The 18,902-nt window shown below is 45.6% G+C and overlaps 1 protein-coding gene across 1 annotated transcript; it reads left to right on the top strand.

The window, feature by feature from the left end:
* Positions 1–283: 283 nt before the first annotated feature.
* ACBD3 (acyl-CoA binding domain containing 3) lies at positions 284–18,568 on the top strand. Its single transcript, XM_005488480.4, has 8 exons — positions 284–581; positions 7,457–7,598; positions 8,619–8,759; positions 9,478–9,636; positions 11,407–11,581; positions 14,562–14,754; positions 15,422–15,706; positions 16,484–18,568. Exons 1-8 carry the CDS (start codon positions 323–325, stop codon positions 16,693–16,695), a joined length of 1,566 nt encoding a protein of 521 aa, XP_005488537.2. The 5' UTR covers positions 284–322; the 3' UTR covers positions 16,696–18,568.
* The last annotated feature ends 334 nt before the right edge of the window (positions 18,569–18,902 follow it).

Here is an 18,902-nt window from a genome sequence, read left to right on the forward strand (position 1 = left end):
TCTCCCGCAGTTTGTCCTCACGAGGGAGACAGCACTGGTGACAGACCAATATCACCCACGCAGCGCGGACAGGGCGCCCAGCGGCGGCTCCCTCAGTCACTCACGGCCCCGGGACTGCCGGGGTGCGGCAGCCTCGAACCCGGAGCAGGCAGTGCCCCTGAGGGGAGGGTAGAGGAGGGGACGAGCCAGCCCCGGTGCCTGCCGCGGGGCGGGGCCGCGGACGGGCCCGGAAGATCCGGGTCGGAGGGGACGGGAAGTCGGGACGTGGCCGCCGCAGCGGAGCAGGAGGCGGAGGGCGGGTGGGAGGCGGTGGAGGAGGAGGATGGCGGCGGTGCTGAGCTCGGACCGGCTCGAGGTCTCGGTGGACGGGCTGACGCTGAGCCCCAACGCCGAGGTGCCGCCCTGCGAAGCGCGGCCGGCGCCGGGCGAGCCGGCGGCGGGGCGGGGCCGAGCGGGCCCCGGCTCCCCGGGCGCGGCGGAGGCCGGCGGCGAGGCGGCGGAGGAGGTGGCGCTGAGCCTGGAGCGGCGCTGGGGCTTCGCGCTGGAGGAGCTCTACGGGCTGGCGCTGCGCTTCTTCAAAGGTGAGCCCGGCCCGCACCGCCCGCCCGCAACCGGGGCAGCCACCGGCACCGGGGAGCCCCGGGCGGCATCGCCCTGCGGGGTCAGGCCGAGCCCCGGGTGCCCCGAGAGCAGCGTGTCTCTGCCTGATGCGGGGCGGGAGCAGAGGCTGCCCCGGGCCGCGGTGTGGCACGGGCGGGGGTGGGTGTGCGGCACCCCGCCTGATGCCGGAGCGATGGAGCTCCGTGCCGGTGCCACGGCAAGGGAAAGCTCTCGGAGGTGGGCGAGGAGCGCTCGCCGTGAGCGGTGCCGTGCCCGCTGCCGGCCCGGATCGCGGCCGGAGGTGCCGTGCTCTCTCCTCAGTGTGCCAGCTCCTGGCTGGCTGTTCTGCTCCAGGACCAAAGGACACAGTCCTGAGCCGTGCCGGGGGAGGCTCAGGTTGGATGTCACGAAGAATTTCTGCTCAAAAAGGGCGATTGGACATTGGAATGCGCTGCCCAGGAGGCAGTGGAGTCACCGTCCATGGAGGTGTTCAAGGAAAGAGTGGATGTGGCACTCAGTGCCATGGTCTGGTTGGCACAGTGGTGTTGGGTCACAGGTTGGACTCGATGGTCTCAGAGGTGTTTTCCAGCTTAAGTGATTCAATGATTCTGTGTGCCAAACCCAGCAGGCAGCTGTGAAATACTCCGGGTGTAGACCTGGAGTGCTTTTGCTGGGATCCCAGTAGCCAGGTTTTCTTCTGTGGGAAGGTGGATGTACCTTGCCACACTCCTTTACTGTGGAGGGAGAAGGAGGGAGAAGTGAGCTGTGGGGTTTCGAGGGCAGAGCTGTGCTCACTACCCTGAGCACATTTTGGGGGCAGAGCTGTACTCACTGCACTGAGCACATTTTGAGGGAAGGGCTGTGCTCACAGCACTGAGCACATTTCAGCACTGTGTCACTCCTGCGGCTTCCAGGCAGGCACTGCTCCAGGTGGAGCAGGGAGTGCAGCCTGATGCCTGCCCTAGGGAAGGCGAGCTGTGCACTTGGAAAGGTCGGTCTTGTGGCAGTCAGTTGTTAGGTGACCTCCCAAGGAGGCTGCCTCTTCTAAGGGCAAGCACTGCTGGCAGGTGGGAGCACTGCTGGAAGGACAAAGCTCTCTTTCTTCACATCCTGCACCTGGTAGTTGTTAGGAGCATGTAAGGCTCTAAGCAGTTTTCTTAAGCCCTGGTTCTTTGACTCTGTTCTGATGCCCTTCCACAAAGTAGTTATTTTGTTAGCATGCTAATATACAGGGATGTTATTTTTTTAAGCTGTAAAAAACATGAGGGATCGTAAGATCTTATATTTTTTTCCTCTTGTATCAGAGCTTATCAGATTGTGGAAGCGTTGTACTCAATGTCTTCTTTCTGTAAAAGAAGTTGCTTACAAGAGTTCTGGTTGTGTTTAATGATGCAGAAAGAAATGACTGTGCAGCAGCAAATTCCTTGTCTTGGTCAGCTGTGGTCTTTTTCTGTCTTGGGTTGAATATTCTATGGGAGCCTGTTTTTAGAGTGTGAGCTTGTGTTTACAGTGCAAATGTTACATGCTGTGAGTGACTTTATCTATATTGTTGCTATGTAGCAATAACCTCTATCTATTTTATCATGTTTTAACAGAATTTATGTTCTGGCTTTATCTCCTCTCTGATGATGAAGTCTGTGGAGTGTTACTTATGTGTAGGTTCCAGTTCCTTCCCTTGTGCTCTCTTAGCAATGATTTTTTTGTTGTTGTTGCTGTTCTTTTTAATCAAAACTTAATATCAACATGTTTCAGCTTACTCCTGCTCCTTTTTTTAACCTTCTGCAATTTCTTGTAACTCATGGTTGTGCTCATGAGATGATAATTTTCCCCATTCAATTGTGTTCTCATTCTTTCCAGTGAAAATCTTGTTTCTCTATTCTTGTGGCTGGAGTAACTCACACAAAGTCATTGCCCATCATTTCATCTGTAGATTTTTTCCCTAAAAGTGACATAACACAAAGATTTTTATTTATAGATATGATGGGGAGCTACAGGAGCTTGCAATACTTGGGTTACTGATTCTGCCAGCTCGTTCTATATCTGCACAGCTCCAAAAATAAGTGGTCTCGTTTCCAAATTATTTTCATGCTGTCAGAACAACTGTGGGAGTGGGCATGCCTGGTTAGCAGCCTTGTGCATGCCAAGGAGCAAACAGGGATTCCTCCTGTGCTTCAGGAGAAAACTGATCTGTCTGAAGGGTGGCCCAAATTAACAGGTCACTGCTGAGATCTTGTTCTGACCATTCTTATAAAAACTATGCTGGTAGTTAAGCAGATTTTTTTCTGCTTCAGTGTGCAGCCTGAGTTGTCTGTAACTCTTGGGTATTTTTGTCCCAGAGAAGTTGAATCTGATCAAAATATTTTGAGTTTGCTTATTACAGTGACTGCCAGTGGTGGCACACTGCAGGTGACAGAGTTGCTGAGACAAGGCAGGGTGAGAGTGTGTATAAACAGTGAGCAAAACACAAGAGAAACTAGGCTAGGATATTAAAGAGACTCTAAAGCCACTTTATTCTGTCTCTGATAAAGACAATTCTAAAATGCTCGACCCTGGGTCGCTTCAGCTGTCAGGCCTTAGGCTGTGCAGGAGATGTGCACTATCTTTTTTCTTTTTTTTTTTTTTTTTTTTTAAGATTCATAATGGCTTGTGAAGGGATCTTTTCAGAATAACAGAGGCATGGAAAATAGATGGTAACAGTGTTCCAGTCCATTTTTCTGTGGGAAACAAGAGCCTTCTTTCCCTTCTGCACTCTTTCCCTTCCTGCTCTGTTAAGCCTCGTGCAGGTCAAGCAGCATTTTGGCTGCCATTAAGAAGCTGCTGGATGCAGTCTACAGTGGAGAACAGTCATGTTGCAGTCACTGTACATTTCTTTGCCTGTAATTGTGAGCCCTGGGGCACCTGGCACAGCACAAGTGTCTCTGGTGGCTTCCTCTGCTTGCTGGGCTGGTACAGGTTATGCCGGTGAAGGTAACCTGTTCAAGCTCTCTCCTGAAGCAGGACAGGGTGGCTTGCATAGCTCTGCCAGCAAATCTCTCCCAGGATCAGCCTGGCTCTGTTGTTTTCCACATCCTGTCATTGAAATACCACTGCTCCCAACCTTCAATACATGGCAGTCCCTGAAGTGTTCGTGCACTGTCTAAAGTGATTTGCAGTGCAGCACATCTGAGCAGGCAGTACACAAACCATATCATTTTGGTATCTAAAAGCTCTCCTGGAATGTTAAGTACTCTAATTTTCTTTGACTGTTCTAAGTTATTTCCTCTTATCCTAACAAGAATGCATCTTCAGCCTCAGCAGAACATCTTTCTCAATTAATTGTTTGACCTCTTTTTTTGAGCACTGATTTGATGGTATGATTGTAATTCGTAAGTTAAGCAGGCTCTTTTTGTCAAGAACATGAAAACCCCTATAAAGTATCTACATTTGTGAAGTTGAGCTTTGATCATATTTAATTGGAAGGGCCAGTCAGTAATTCTTCTGTGGAGGCAGGACACACTTTCAGGAGGGGAGGATTAGGAGTGTAAGGGTGAACTGGGCTCTGCAGGCAGCACTTCAGTCCTCACACTTCTCAGCTTTGGTCCAGCTCATTAAAACGTTGCAAATGAATAGCATTAACATATGTGACTTCTGCTTTTAAAAGCTGTGAGGTGAAAAATCACTCTTCACAAATTGTTTTTTAGCTGCTTCTGGATGACTCAGTGCTGTCCCAGTGGAATTAGGCATTTAGAGTGGGTGAAGTTGGAGTGAAGGTGCAGCATGGTGTGCTGTGTTTCTAATGGAGGAAAAAATCTGAAGTTCTGGAGCAGTAACAGTGTCTTACACAATCCAATCTCTTAAGCATATTTCTTAAACTCCTTTGTGTCTAAATTTGTGAGCTTTTATCAATCCATGTCAATAACACAGTGACATAAACCCCTCACATTGCTAGTGACAGCTTCATCTTGCTGTTGTGCTTGCAAAGTGAGCATCTTCCTGGCTTGGTTGGGTCAGGGTTCCCAGTGGCATGGGGAAGGCTGTGCAGCTGCTGTGTTATGGATTTTTCAGTGTGTTCCCTGGAGCTCTTTGATGTTCCTGCACTTCCCCCAGCTGTGCGAGGTGTGTGGGTAATGCCTGCTCAAATGGCGCCTTCACGGATGCTTGGATACATTTGGCACTTCTTCTTGTCTAGACACACTAATGCTCTTTTTGGCATATTTGACTCTGCAGATGAATTCTGGTCCTCTGGTTCAGTTAAACACCAACAATTCCTGAGCTTTGGGCTGATTGTACAGTGTGGTTTGTGCTGTAGAGTTCGACTGCAAAATAGTTAGTGTGAAACTTAACTTCACTGTCTTGACTGGCTGCAAGTGTTTTTCTGATAATTTTTTTCTGAGCTACAGGTCACTGAAAGCTTGTCTTTTCCCCCTCTCTTATTTAGCTTGTTTGTTGTTCTCCCCTTGGGTCGCCATTCTTTGTAAATGCAGATTTGGTCTTCTCACAGTAATTAGGGCATGAGGTCTGACTTGTCTGTTCTGTGAAAATGCAGATGTGCTGTGTGTTGCATGGGAAATGAAGGTTTTTTCACTCCAGCTCTCCTCAGGAGTGAGTTCAAACACTGATGATGTTAAGTGGCTTAGGTAGCAGTTTAGTACAGCAAATAGCTGTGTGTTTTGCCAGACAGATGTAGGTACACAGGTTGTGAAAAGTTAAGTGTGCTGTAGGGACCCCCTTGAGAATCATGCTTTGCTCAGAAGCCTGGCAGAGTTTCAGTTCAGTACCTTTGTAATTGGCTTGCTTTGTAGCAGGATGCCCCAGGATATTAAGTATTATTTCAAAGTAGTTCTGTTTATTTGGGCTAATGGTTGTGCTGGTTACCTAATAAGCAAATTCTGGGTTGAGTGTAAAGTGTGAAGAGTTGAGGAAAAGCCAAAGGGCTCTTTGGTAGGCCTGAGAGCAGGAGCTGAAAGCTCACCAGAATGTGGTGATTTGAATCCCTGGAGGATCATAGACTTGGAGTGGGAAGGGACTGCTGGGGATTGTCAGATTTAGCCCTCCTTTTCAGTTCAGGCTTCAGACACTTGGGTCTTGGACATCTTCAATCATGGAGGCTTAAAAACTTCCCAGGGCTTTCAGTTCCAGTGCTCAATCACTCTTCAGTTTAAAAAACAAAAAACAACAGCATTAAAGAAACGCCAACAACTTCAAGCAAACAAGCAAAACAAAACCCCATAAAAATGCTTAAGTGGCATTTCTTATACTTCAGTTTGTGTCAGCTGCCTCTTGTCCTTTCATTTTCTGCACTGAGTAAACTCTGGTTCAGTTTTTATATCCTCCCTCTTTTCTAACCCACCAGATATTTTTGGAAGTAGATATTTCTGGGGAGAAATGCTTCTGTTTCTGAAGCTGGCAGTTCTGTTTGCTGCAAGGTTGTGTGACACTGGGACAAGAGCAAATACTTGAAATTCTGCAACAGTGATGTGGACTTCTAGGAATGGATAATAAGTAATTAAATATTTGCTTTTCTAATCATTTGATTGTGGCTTCCAGATAAATTGCATGCATGTAGTAGTTCCTTTTGATGTTTCAGCTGAGTAAGTCCAGCAATGTCCTGAACTTTGCCTGGCAAAAATAGAATGTCTTGCTGTGACCTGCAAGCACTTTCCCACTGGGATTGTTTCTGATTTCCAGAAGTGTTTGCTCTGAGTTTTTCAGTACTGTAGTAGGGATATTTTCCTTCCTCTCTAGTTGTAAGATTCACTTCTTTTCCTGTTCGTAGCTGTTCACAAGTGCCAGCCAAGCAATTTTGCAGGATGTGTCAGCCTGAAATTTAGGTGTGGGCTGTTCAGTTTGGGGCTGTGAGCACCTTGCTCTGAAGGAGAGCTGGGAATGAGTGGCAGCTTTGTCCCCAGCTCCCAGCTGCATGGAGAGCTGTGCAGTCATGGGAATTACCTATCTTTTACCTCTGGGGCAGCTTCCTCATTTCTCCTTCCAAAAGGAGATGGTGCTTGTTTATTTGTTTTCCTGTTTGAGAAAAATGTCTTTTTTTCTTAATGAGCAGTGTAGTCACACACAGCAATGCCTGTTTCTTTGATTTGTTTTGACAATTTCAATGTGTTGAGGTAAGTCCTAGCTGACTGATTCACATACCATTTTAAATCAATGCAACTATCTTCTTACCAGTAAAAGCATGCTGGGATCCAACTGGGAATGCTTCAGAGGATGTTCCTGTGGAGCCACTGGAATTTTCAGGCTTATGTTGCCTTCTTATTGTCAGAGTTCACTGTATGTGTTGGAGCTGATGGAGTCAGCTGCAAGGCTTTTCCTGTGAGGGGCTGTTCCAGCTGCCTTGGCCAAGGAAAACTCTCCTTGACTCTTCATTTCTCCTCCCTGCAGCTCTCCTTGCCTTCACCCTTGGTTGTTCTGCTTTCATCAATGTGAGGAGCATGAAAGGAGAGCAGTTTATAAAGCTAACATCTTTCTTTGTGGAAATCCTTCCTATGCACACCAGAGTAGACTTGGCAGACACATTTGAATTCTGTTGAGGTTTTTAAATATTTTGGAGATTTTAGATCCATATGGTGTGATGTTCAACAAATTAATGTAAATATCTATGTGATGACTGACTGGAGATAGTGGGATGCAAAGCACTCCACACTGAAGTTTTCATTAGCTGAAGTAGATGTGTTTCTTCTGGACAGATCTATGTTTTAAATAGAACTGACTTAATTTGTCTAACCCTTTGTGACTCAACTTTTTTTTTTTTTTCTCTGTATTTATGGTGGAAATCATGGTAATGGTTATGCCACCTATTCATTCATATTCTGTGTTTAATTAATCAGAACAGTGAAAATTTCGTTTTTTTTTTTTTTCCTTGCAGAAAAAGATGGCAAAGCCTTCCACCCAACATATGAAGAAAAGCTCAAACTGGTGGCGCTGCACAAGCAGGTTCTGCTGGGACCTTACAACCCTGACACTTGCCCTGAAGTTGGATTCTTTGATGTGCTGGGGAATGATAGAAGGTAAAAGGGCTGGGGCTTTTGTTGTTCTTAACTCTGCTTTTCCTGTGAGGAGACAACATCATCCAATTTCTACAAGTGTGTGGGTTATCTCAAGTGGAAAGTGAAAGTGGCCTCTTCAAATACGTGCAAGAAGTGTGAGTCACAGTTCAGTACAGGAACTAACAGAAGATTATTGGGTGATTTTTATTTCTATTTCAACCACACTAGGAGCTGCTCTGCTGGCAGTCAGGTTCTCATAGTGCATTAATGTGCAGGCCCATGCTTCATCCAAACCCCACACCATGGCTACAGCAGGCCAAGGTTTTGCCAGTGGTAGAGGCATTCATGGCAGCTTGTCCTAACACCAAAGCTAATTTCTGAGGTCAGAAAATTAAAACCTGCTGCATTCAAACCCTGAGTAAATCTTTTATGAGACCTGGGGAGTCTCAGGTATGTCTGGTGTTGCTTGCAGCTCAGGCTGCACTTCTCATGTTCATTGTTGCACTTTTGAGTGTTCTGGAGTGGAGGCAATGTGCAAGGCAGCAGTGGTTTGTCTGAGGTGGACCCAGTGCACTGCTTTTGCACAAAAGGATGCAGCTTTTCTTAGAAAGAGCAAGGCTGTTTCTTTCAACCATCTGAAGTGCTGTAATCAATAGCTGTTACCATGTTTGTTCATTCAGGAAAATGCATGCTTTTTTTTCTACAAACTGGAGTGGAAGGAGATTAAAAAACTACTTCAGGTTCACTTGTAGCTGGGAAGTTTTTGGACAAAGCTCAGAATTTAAAGTAGGGTTGATGGGATGTATGAAATTTCATGTAAGAGCTGAGTTATGTCTATTTGGAAGAGAAGAAAAGAGAACATTGTGCAGGCAGAAGAGAACATTTTACTGTCTTTGGGAAGAAGTTGTTGGTTCTCTGAAACTGCAAATGATAATATTTGGTTCCTGGTCTTCCAACTTTTTTTATTTGCTGGGTTGTCAGCACTCACTACTGGCTTAAAAAGAGTTGAGTCTGTTATTTCAGCTGAATTCTCTCTCTCAGGAAGGAATGGGCTGCCCTTGGAAACATGTCAAAGCAAAAAGCTATGACAGAATTTGTCAAGCTCCTACATAGGTGCTGCCACTTGTTCTCAACGTATGTCACTTCCCACAAGATAGAGAAAGAAGAGCAAGAAAAGAAAAGGTAACATTTGGGTGCTTTGGTGTTGGCAGCTATGGAGTGTGTAACTCTTGGCCTGCAGACTGTACCACAGCTAGCTGAGGTTGGAGTTGTCTTGGGAAGGGAAATGCTTGAAATGTAGGTGGCTGTGGTACCATTTGATCTCTTAAAGCCTTTTTACTTTGCCAGTAATGGGTGGTTTTTAGGAGTTCTAAGAATTTTGTTGATACTGTCATCTGCTTAAGAAATGCTTCACAAAATGTCTGTCCCAATATGTCTGTGGACTAAATATACAGAGAATATTAAATTGTCAATTTTAAACTTCTCTTCTAATATGGGTTAGCAGCTTGATAAATGCTGCCTTATTGTTGCTACTATTAAACCATAGTATCCACATCATTATTGAACATGTGTGAAAGCTTGGAAAATGTGTTTAAAGCTTGGAAAATGTGTTTAAAGCTTCCAGGCAATTTTTTTCTGCAGTACGGGTGGCATAGTAACAGGTTAGCATGAATATCAAATTTAGCACAGAATTTACCCTTGTCATGCTGCTGAGTGCAATAAAACTCTGCAATAATCTGATTTTTTTGTGTGTGTGTCCAGTAAGACACTTCTCCAAGCCAAGTTTAAGTGTGAGGAGATGGTACCAGACAAAAAGCCTCACTGGGCAGGCAAAAGGTTGGAAATAACTCATCCTGGGACTGTGGGAGTGCTGGAATGGCTCACTGAGGGGGTGTTGCAGGAGAGAAGAGGAAGAGCGGAGGCGGCGTGAGGAGGAGGAGCGGGAGCGGTTACAGAAGGAAGAAGAAAAACGGAGGAGGGAAGAGGAGGAGAGGCTGAGGAGGGAAGAGGAGGAGAGGAGGAGAATAGAGGAGGAACGGCTTCGCATGGAGCAGCAGAAGTGAGTAGTGGAAACAACACTTAAAAGAAAATAGCTGCCTTGCATTGGAGACAATTGGAATATACAGTTCTGATTATATTTCATTGTTCCCATCACACCCAGATGCTGGAAACACAGATCTGGCTTTGCACATGTAATATTTAAGAGAATGGTAAAGCTGTTCCACATCAGTCAGCTATTTTCCACCATAAAAATGTCTTTGCAGGGGGTGTCTCTGAAGTAGAGCCAATGCTTGCTGTGTAGTGGGTTTGAGAAGGGAGCAAATAATTAAACCACAAGTTTTGCTGCTTGTTTAACGTGGTGAGAGCCAGAGGAGTGTAAGAGACAGACATAAATTTATACATACAATAGAAAGTGTTGCACAGTGCTAAGTGACAACAAGTGTGGTATGCCTTGAAGTTGAGAGGGTTTTTCACATGAATGGGAGCTGTGTATGAAGTGGTCATAGCAGGTTACAGAGATAAAGAGTTTAGACAGAAAAGGAATGTGGGTACCAAGTGTATCTAAACTGGTCATAGTTTGCTGAAAAGCAGTAAATCCTGCTCTTTGGGATATTACACCAGTCTAATATTGATGCTTTAGAACATGGTTTTTGGGGATGGAAGAAGAGTGAGAAGGAAAGAATTTTTCTTGCAGTTGTGCGATGCTTCTTCCTTCCTCTGAAACACTGATAGCTGGTCACTGATGGATGTAACATGAGACAGGCCCTTGATCTATCTTGTCATTTAGCCATAGGATTTCTGCTAGTTCTTTGGAGAGAGGAGAAGAACAGCCTGGGTGTATGTAACCCATGTGTTCCTCCTGAAGTTTCAGCAGTTGAGTTTTCTGGAGATGCAGATGTCCCATCTGGCAGCATTTTTTTGTTGTTCTTCCTGAATTAATCCACTGTCAGTCGTGTTTTTCATGCTTGTTTGCATACTGACCAGTAAAACTAAGATAGCTATGTGGTGTGTTTTTCATAGATTTACCAAAAAGCATTGGTGAAGCAGATTTATTCCTGTGACAGTGGTCACAAGGGTTTCAGGATTAAGAGAGAGACGAGAATGTTGACTTCATGTTCAGAAGGCTTGATTTATTATTTTATGATATATACACTACATTATAACTATGCTAAAAAGAAATAGAAGGAAAGTTCTCAGAAGGCTAGCTAAGCTAAGACTAGAAAAGCATGGATAACAAAGATCTGTGTCTCAGCAGAGAGTGAGACCCAGCTCTGCTGTGAGTGGTCAATGAATCTAAACAACCACAGAAGACCAATCACAGATCCACCTGTTGCATTCCACAGCAGCAGATAACCATTGTTTACACTTTATTGCTGAAACTTCTCAGCTTCAGCAGGAAAAATCCTAACGAAAAGATTTTCATGAAAAGATGTCTGTGACATATTCCTACCAACATTTCTAGGAGCTCTGCTGGAAGGATGGTTTCTGCAAAAAGCATATGTGGGTTTTTTCCTTTGCTTGTTTGATAAATTTAGTCATGTGGGTTTTGTGTAGCACTACCTCTTTATCAGACTGCAGATTGAGATTATTGTGGTTGTTTTAACATTTGATGTTTCCAAACAATGGGTAGAAAACGTTTCTCTCAGTGTATTTTTAGGCAAAGCTCACACGTCTGCCTTAGCTCTGGGTTCCAGTCCATTACGTAGATTCATTTTAACTGGGTTTTGCAGACTGGAATTCAGAGCTGTGAGTGGCCTGAGAGGCAGTTCAGTGCAGGGATTCCCCATGCTGAGCTGTTGGTAAGGTCTGTGCTCCCTGTGCTGTGCAGGCAGCAGATCATGGCAGCGCTGAACTCGCAGACGGCCGTGCAGTTCCAGCAGTACGCGGCACAGCAGTACCCCGGCAACTTCGAGCAGCAGCAGCTCCTCATCCGCCAGCTCCAGGAGCAGCACTACCAGCAGTACATGCAGCAGCTCTACCAGGTGCAGCTGGCACAGCAGCAGGTATGGCTGGGCTCTGTGTCACTGGGAACATGGGCTCTGTGTCACTGGGAACCTGGGCTGTGTGTTCCAGGCTGTCACTGGAAACCTGGGCTCTGTGTCCCAGGCTGTCACTGGGAACCTGGGCTGTGTGTTCCAGGTTGTCACTGGGAACCTGGGCTCTGTGTCACTGGGGAAGGGAACGTGGGCTTTGTGTCCCAGGCTGTCCCTGGGAACATGGGCTCTGCATCACTGGAGAACGTGGGCTCTGTGTCCTAGGCTGTGACTGGGGAACCTGGGCTCTCTGTCACTGGGAAATGTGGGCTCTGTGTCCCAGACTGTCACTGGGAAATGTGGGCTCTGTGTCCCAGACTGTCACTGGGAAATGTGGGCTCTGTGTCCCAGACTGTCACTGGGAAATGTGGGCTCTGTGTCCCAGACTGTCACTGGAAATGTGGGCTCTGTGTCCCAGGCTGTCACTGGGGAACATGGGCTCTGTGTCCCAGGCTGTCCCTGGGAATGTGGGCTCTGTGTCACTGGGGAATGTGGGCTCTGTGTCCCAGGCTGTCAGTGGAAAATGTGGGCTCGGTCACCCAGGCTGTCACTGGGAACCTGGGCACTGTGTTTCAGACTGTCACTGGGAAATGTGGGCTCTATGTCCCTGGGAACCTGGGCTCTGTGTTCCAGGTTGTCACTGGGAACCTGGGCTTTGTGTCCCAGGCTGTCACTGAGAACCTGGGCTCTGTGTCCTAGGCTGTGACTGGGGAACCTGCACTCTCTGTCACTGGGAAATGTGGGCTCTGTGTCCCCCAGGCTGTCACTGGAAATTGTGGACTCTGTGTCCCAGGCTGTCACTGGGGAATGTGGGCTCTGTGTCACTGGGGAATGTGGGCTGTGTCCCAGGCTGTCCCTGGGATACATTAACTTGCCTGCTGTTATCCCCTTGGAAAGATAATTGCCACAGGGAGAGCTCCCCTGCTAGTGACTAATGCTGCTTCAGGTTCAAACACCAAAGCCCCTTCATTTGTTTCATCTTTTGGAGTAGTTTTCTGAAGCAGCTGTTAATTAAGAAAGCACTAAGCATTCTTTACTAATGACTTGGTTCAATATAATTATTAGAGATGAAATGTGAGCTGCTCTGCTGCAGAGTTGGTGATGTGTGTGTGTAATTTAATGACACACCAGTGCCTCTGAGCATGAGCAGATATTGCATTTGCAAGGAATGCCCCAACAAAGGCAGGAATGATGCATTTGACTCTGTTTTTAGAAGGTTAATTTATTACCTTATAATACTATATTTTATAAAAAAATACTATACTGTACTAAAGAATACAAAAAAATACTGAATGCTAAAAAGAAAATAATGAAAACTTGTAACTCTTTTTAGAATCCTAATACAGCTTAGTACTAATTACTAACAATTAATAACTAATAATAACTAATAACTTGCAGTTAATACTTACAGTACAAATAACTTACAGTTAATGAGTTAAAACAACTTGCACTAAAAACTAATTAAACAATTACCTGTAGGCAAACAATTTCTAAACACATTTTGCACATGAACACAACACAGAAAAAAAAAACCAAATGAGATAAAAAGTGGGGTTTTTTTTCTCTAGAGCTTCTCAGCTTCCCAAGAGAAAAATCCTAAACAAAATTAAAAAAAAAAATGAATACCATAAACAGACTTCTTCATGTGACTCTCCTGAAGATCAGTGCATTTGCAGCACTGTAGCATCACTGCTGGCTTGGAGGTTGCTTCTCCCTGCCAGCCTGAGCAGTGCTGACTTCTCTCTCCTCCTGCTCCTGCTGCCTGACTGCAGCACATACTGATACCTGGTGAAGGTGCTTGCCTGCAAAAAGCTGCTCCTGATTTGGGTGGGAGGACAGCCTGAGCTCCGTACTTGAGCTATAGACCCACAGTTCAGTAACTGATTTAGGTTATTTGTATTTTGTGGAGGCTGATGCTCTCAGTAATGTCCAAGGAAGGGAGCCATGTGGGCCTCATGAAGTTCAGCAATGCCCCTCATCCCAGGAAGGGTTCATGGACAGGTTTATGGAGCTTTGAGCAGCCTGGTCTGGTGGAAAGTACCCATTCCCATGGCAGGGGTGTGGAACTGGGTGATCTTTATAGCTCCCTTCTAAGCCAAACCACAGCTGGATGGAGCTGAGGTGGTGCAGGACAGTCAGAGACTTTCTTTCCTGTTATAATTACTCTTTGGGCTTCCCTCCTGCAGCTTCTGTGACACCTCTGAGGAATACTTTATTGGGATGCCTGTGAGTCAGGTGCACTGGGATCTGTTCGTGCAGTTGGGAAGTGCTGTTCTGCTTACAGATTTTTTCTATATTGTCCTCATATTCCTGCAGGATGCCTATATTCCATTTGCTCATCAAAATCTTGTCATGATTAGGTTATCCTTTAGAGTGCCACTGTCACGTATTTTCCCTGTCCCAAAAAAAAAAGCCTGTGTTGTCTCTCTGGGCAGGCAACAAGGGTCAGGGCAGTTGCTCAAAGGAGTTTTCTGTTTGATTCATAAATTGGCAAGTAGCTCATAGACCTTCAATAGTCAGCTCTTTTTAGACCTGGATGAGCTCAGGCTGGATGGAACCCTTCCAGCCAGCAAAAAAAAACAAAAAAAAAACCCCAAAAAACCAAACCAAAACAAACAAAAAACCCAACAAAAGAAAAAAAACCAGCAAACAAATCACACTTCCAACTTAGATAGAAATGTTATAGCAATGAAAAACTTCCATAGTTAAGTGCAAGAGTTTGTGTGTACCATAATTCATTTGAAAGTTGAATTTTATTTTGTTCAGGTTGTATCCACCAGCCTAGAACCAAGTGATTTCCCATCCCTTGGGACTGAGCAGATGTAACTGCTTAATGTGTGCTGCTTTTGGGTCAAAGGGTTAAATTGTCTTTATATCTTCTGCTGGAAAGTATAAAACTGGCATCTTGGGAGGGTTTGATTGTGCTTGACTTAAATTCCTGTTGTTTTAGGCAGCTTTACAGAAGCAGCAGGATGCAGTGGTGGCAGCAACAGGGACACCCCTGACTACTGCATCAAAGGTGAACAGTCCTGCCCCAGGGGACACCCCATCCATTAATGGGCAGGCCAGTGCTCATGCAGACAGCCCTGAAAAGGAGTTGGATCCAGAGGTTTTGGAAGAAGCACTGGAGAATGGACCAAAAGGTGGGACTGGCTGAATTTCTGAATGAAAAATAAACAGCAAAAGCCTTTCTTAGGGTTCAGGTGTCTTAAGTAGGGTTACTGTGGTTCTTTGTTTGGCTTCATTTGCCTATGGAAAAGCTGGGTTTGATTGCTGGGGCTGCTGTCTCTGATGGGAGGATAATATCGCATAGGCAAAGCTCAGCTTTGGGAGGGGAGGGAAAGAGGAAGCAGCAAAAGCATTTCAGCAAAGTTGATGGGATCCAGAACCTCCTGTCACTCTAGGCTTGAAGGAAAGGGGATAAAAGTTCTAGCACAAAGCTGTTTTGGGCAGAAATATGCTCAGATTTACTTGAAGTGGGTCAGAGCTGTTTAAAGATGGTTACAGTGAAGGATTCTGTACCTGTCACCTGTAGCAGTGCATTTACCTCCTGAGGCTTTTGTGCATAAACAGTGTTGCTTTAAATGTGCTGGATGGGTGAATTGGTAGCATTTAGTAGTGTTGTAAATAAATTTGCACTGGTTCATGCATCCTTTCAGAGCTGAAACTTGCTTCCAGGTTATTTTTTTTTAACAGAAGAAGCAACTTTAATGCTTGGGGCCCACAAGTGCTGCTCAGGCACACACTTAAGGATGCAGCATAAATAACTGCAGCAAAGCCTAACTGGAGAATTTCCCCTCCTGTCTCCAGACTCTGTCCCAGTGATTGCTGCCCCATCCATGTGGACACGACCCCAGATCAAAGACTTCAAGGAGAAAATCCGCCAGGATGCAGACTCTGTGATCACCGTGGGCCGAGGAGAAGTGGTCACAGTCAGAGTCCCAACCCATGAGGAGGGGTCCTACCTCTTTTGGGAGTTTGCTACAGACAATTATGACATTGGTTTTGGGGTGTATTTTGAATGGACAGACTCCCCTAATACTGCAGTCAGTGTGCATGTCAGCGAGTCCAGTGATGATGAGGAGGAAGAGGAAGGTAAGCATGCTAATGTCTGTAAACTGTCAGGCTTTGCTGCTGTGAGGGGAACCCCCACTGATGGTCTTGTGGCATCTCCTGCTTTCCCTGGCTTCCACCTTGTTTCAATTTTGAGCAGCAGCTGCAGTTCTGCAGTAACTCACAGACCCAAAGCAGCTGAGGCTGGGGAAATCCTTTTCCTGAGTCAGCTGAAACCCATGGTGGGACAGAGCACAGTGGATGTGCACTCTGAAACCTTGGGAGCAATCCTGTCCTGCTGTTCAGGAGGTGTTTTAGGGAGGAAGCTTCCTTGAGGCTGCAGCAGAACACCCTCAGAGAGCAGGTCCTGCCAGTGGCTGAGCCACAGGTCGCAGCCTTTGCCTGTGGAGGAGTCCAGCATCACAAAAATGTTTTGAAATGAGCAGTGATTGCTTGGAATGAGCTGCCCTGACCTAAGAAGCAGTGGCTTTTGGGGATTACTGCCAAGTAATGGCACATCAGTGGTGGGTGATTGTGGTACTGAAAACTGGAGTTTGGCATCTCCACAAACTGACCTGGCTGGGCTGGGGAGGTGGGTGTGCTGAGTTTTGATATCAAACTGATAAAATCATGATAAAGTGATCATGCTTGCTGTTCCTCCTGCTTCTGGGTGCTTCAGCCCCAGCCCTGGTTTGAATCCCTGTGACTCCTCTCATTCCTGAACTGACAAAGAGGGCTTTGTCCCCTGGAGGTTAGTCTGACTTGCCTTCATAAAGCACCCACCCATGTTCACTGACACCTCTTTTTTTTCCCTTGCAGAAAATACTAGCAGTGAAGAAAAAGCCAAAAAGAATGCCAACAAGCCTCAGCTAGATGAAATAGTGCCTGTGTACAGACGAGACTGTCACGAAGAAGTGTATGCTGGCAGCCACCAGTACCCAGGGAGAGGAGTTTATCTTCTTAAATTTGACAACTCCTACTCTCTATGGAGGTCAAAAACAGTTTACTACAGAGTTTATTATACTAGATAAAGGTGTGGCTGTGTCTGAGGCTGGGCTGTGCAGAAGATGTCGTTTTATTTGGAATTTTCTTCAAGCATAATGGATCCTTTTGAGTCTGTGTTTCATCCTGTCTGTATCTGTATGGTTTGTGTGAACTTTTAACAAGTAGACACTGGGATCTTCCTGCTCCATGACACTAATGCATATTGCATTGGGCTTAACACAGGATCTCCCTAACCTTTTTTGGGGATTGGAGCCATTGGCTCCAGTGCTGAGGTCACATCCATTGCACTTGATAAAGCCTCATGAAAAAGGGGGAGGGAGTTGCTGGCTCACTGGCTGGGTGATCTGATGTTTCCAGGTCTGGATGCCTTGAATAACTCGTTGATGGTTAATTTTAAGGTCCCATCAGTAACTGGTAGATTTGGATGCAGTTTGCTGTGTAGCAAGTTTTCTCTTAACTGTAATTGAATGTCAGATTTTTTTACACCATTAAAACTTGAAACTTTGAGTTTATGCAGTTTAGAAACAAGTTGTCTCACTTCTGTCCTCATCAAAGAAGAAACATCCAGTTCCTTAAAGCAGTGTAGTGTGTAAGGCAGGGATGAACAGCATCCTGAAAGTACAGCAAACAACCTCTTCTGAAGGCTTAAGCTGAATGATGTTCAAAAGTATGTGTAACAAGAAGAACCTTCATCTCTGCCCCACTGATAACCCTAAAATAAAAGTCATATTTTGATGCAGTTAGCTTTGAACAGGACACAGACTGCTCCTGAGTTTAATGGGGTTTTTAATGGGGTAGACTAAAAAAACTTCAAGGCTACCAATTTGAAACCAGTTTTGTAAGACCTGAATACACGTGTTGTGCACCTGGAGAGCAGTCAGTCACTTTGACAGAGTACAGGAGTTAATGTTGCACTAATGATGGAAATCACTGCCACTCCTTTTTAGTCTGACCTGGTGATAGTGGGGTGCGAACTTTCTGCTTTAACTTGTAGCTGTGGGCAGAAAGGCCAGGTGCACACACAGATCCTTAAGGTAGCTTTAACCTCAGTTTCACATGGTTTGTTGGGGCATTTGGTATTTTCCTAAAGTGAGAAAGCAGTGCAGGTGTCCCTTGGCTTGAGGCTGCAGTGAGAATCCTCTGCCCAGAGCCCAGGGCTGCCTGTTGCAATAATAATTTGTGCAAGTGCTCTGTGCATGGGTGATGCACCTTGTTACTGGGGGGAAATCAAGGGTTGCTTTGTGTCTCAGAGCAGCTCTGGCAGTCAGGCTCCCTCTGATCAGCTGCAGCATGAGCAGTTCCATGGCAGATGATGCTGGGCTGGCAGGGTTTGTGTGAACGGTCACTTTGTACATACATGATACTTTCCTTTGCTCATACCAACCATGGAGATGCTTCTCCTAGAGTGCTTAACTTGTCATCTTGCTTTTTGGGTCAGCAACACCTTACCAGCTTACAGCTAGTTAGTGCTGCTTTATCCAAAAACACTGTACAATGTTCTGCTCTTGTGTACATACAGTATATAAACCATGAATTTAGGAAGTACCTTGCTTTTAAAGAAAACTGTATTTAATGTAAAAAAAAAAAGAAAAACAACAAAAAAAAACCTTTTAAAAAGGCAGGCACTAATATATTTCTTCTGGTCTTCAAATTACTTTTTTTTTTTTATTTTTTGTCCATACAAAAATGTTACAACTTCTTCCTTTAAGAATATCTGTTCTTGGGAGCGGTGTTTGTTGCTTTAAATGGCAGCACTTACTGTCATGTGTTGGATGCTAGAACTTCTACATTTTCAGACTTTTTTTTTATTGCCTCTGGCTGTTGATAGTACAGTACAAGTGCGATTTCAAGATACCTTGAGATAGTATTTAATCCTAATTAAAAGACATTTATCTGTAATGCTGTTGGCTTTTCATTAATTTGCAAACCTTGGCATTGCTGTGTGTGGCTCTGGAGCTGAGATAAGCTTACCATCATCTCTCCCATGTCCAGAGGTGCACCCTATGGTCAGGGGCTCTGCCCAGGAATGTCTCTGGACCATCTGTCAGTCCTGGGAGAGCCCAGCCTGAGCTGCAGAGTCTCTTTGGGTTTTCTGTGGGTAGCAGAAGGGGTTGGATGTGGGCAGCTGAAACCTGTAAGCTCTCTCCTCCAAAAGTGTCCTGAAATCCCTCCCCTGGAGGGCAAGACAGGACCATGCATGGTTTAGAGTGAACAAGAAGAAACGCAAGGAGCT

Source organism: Zonotrichia albicollis, chromosome 3 (genome assembly GCF_047830755.1).
Source record: "Zonotrichia albicollis isolate bZonAlb1 chromosome 3, bZonAlb1.hap1, whole genome shotgun sequence".
Taxonomy (NCBI): Eukaryota; Metazoa; Chordata; class Aves; order Passeriformes; family Passerellidae; genus Zonotrichia; species Zonotrichia albicollis.

Excerpts from the sequence above, each read along its gene's own strand:
- ACBD3 (XM_005488480.4), top strand. The coding sequence starts at position 323 with ATGGCGGCGGTGCTGAGCTCGGACCGGCTCGAGGTCTCGGTGGACGGG. Across the intron at positions 7,599-8,618 it reads GTGCTGGGGAATGATAGAAG|GAAGGAATGGGCTGCCCTTG; the intron begins GTAAAAGGGCTG and ends TCTCTCTCTCAG. Across the intron at positions 9,637-11,406 it reads CTTCGCATGGAGCAGCAGAA|GCAGCAGATCATGGCAGCGC; the intron begins GTGAGTAGTGGA and ends TGTGCTGTGCAG.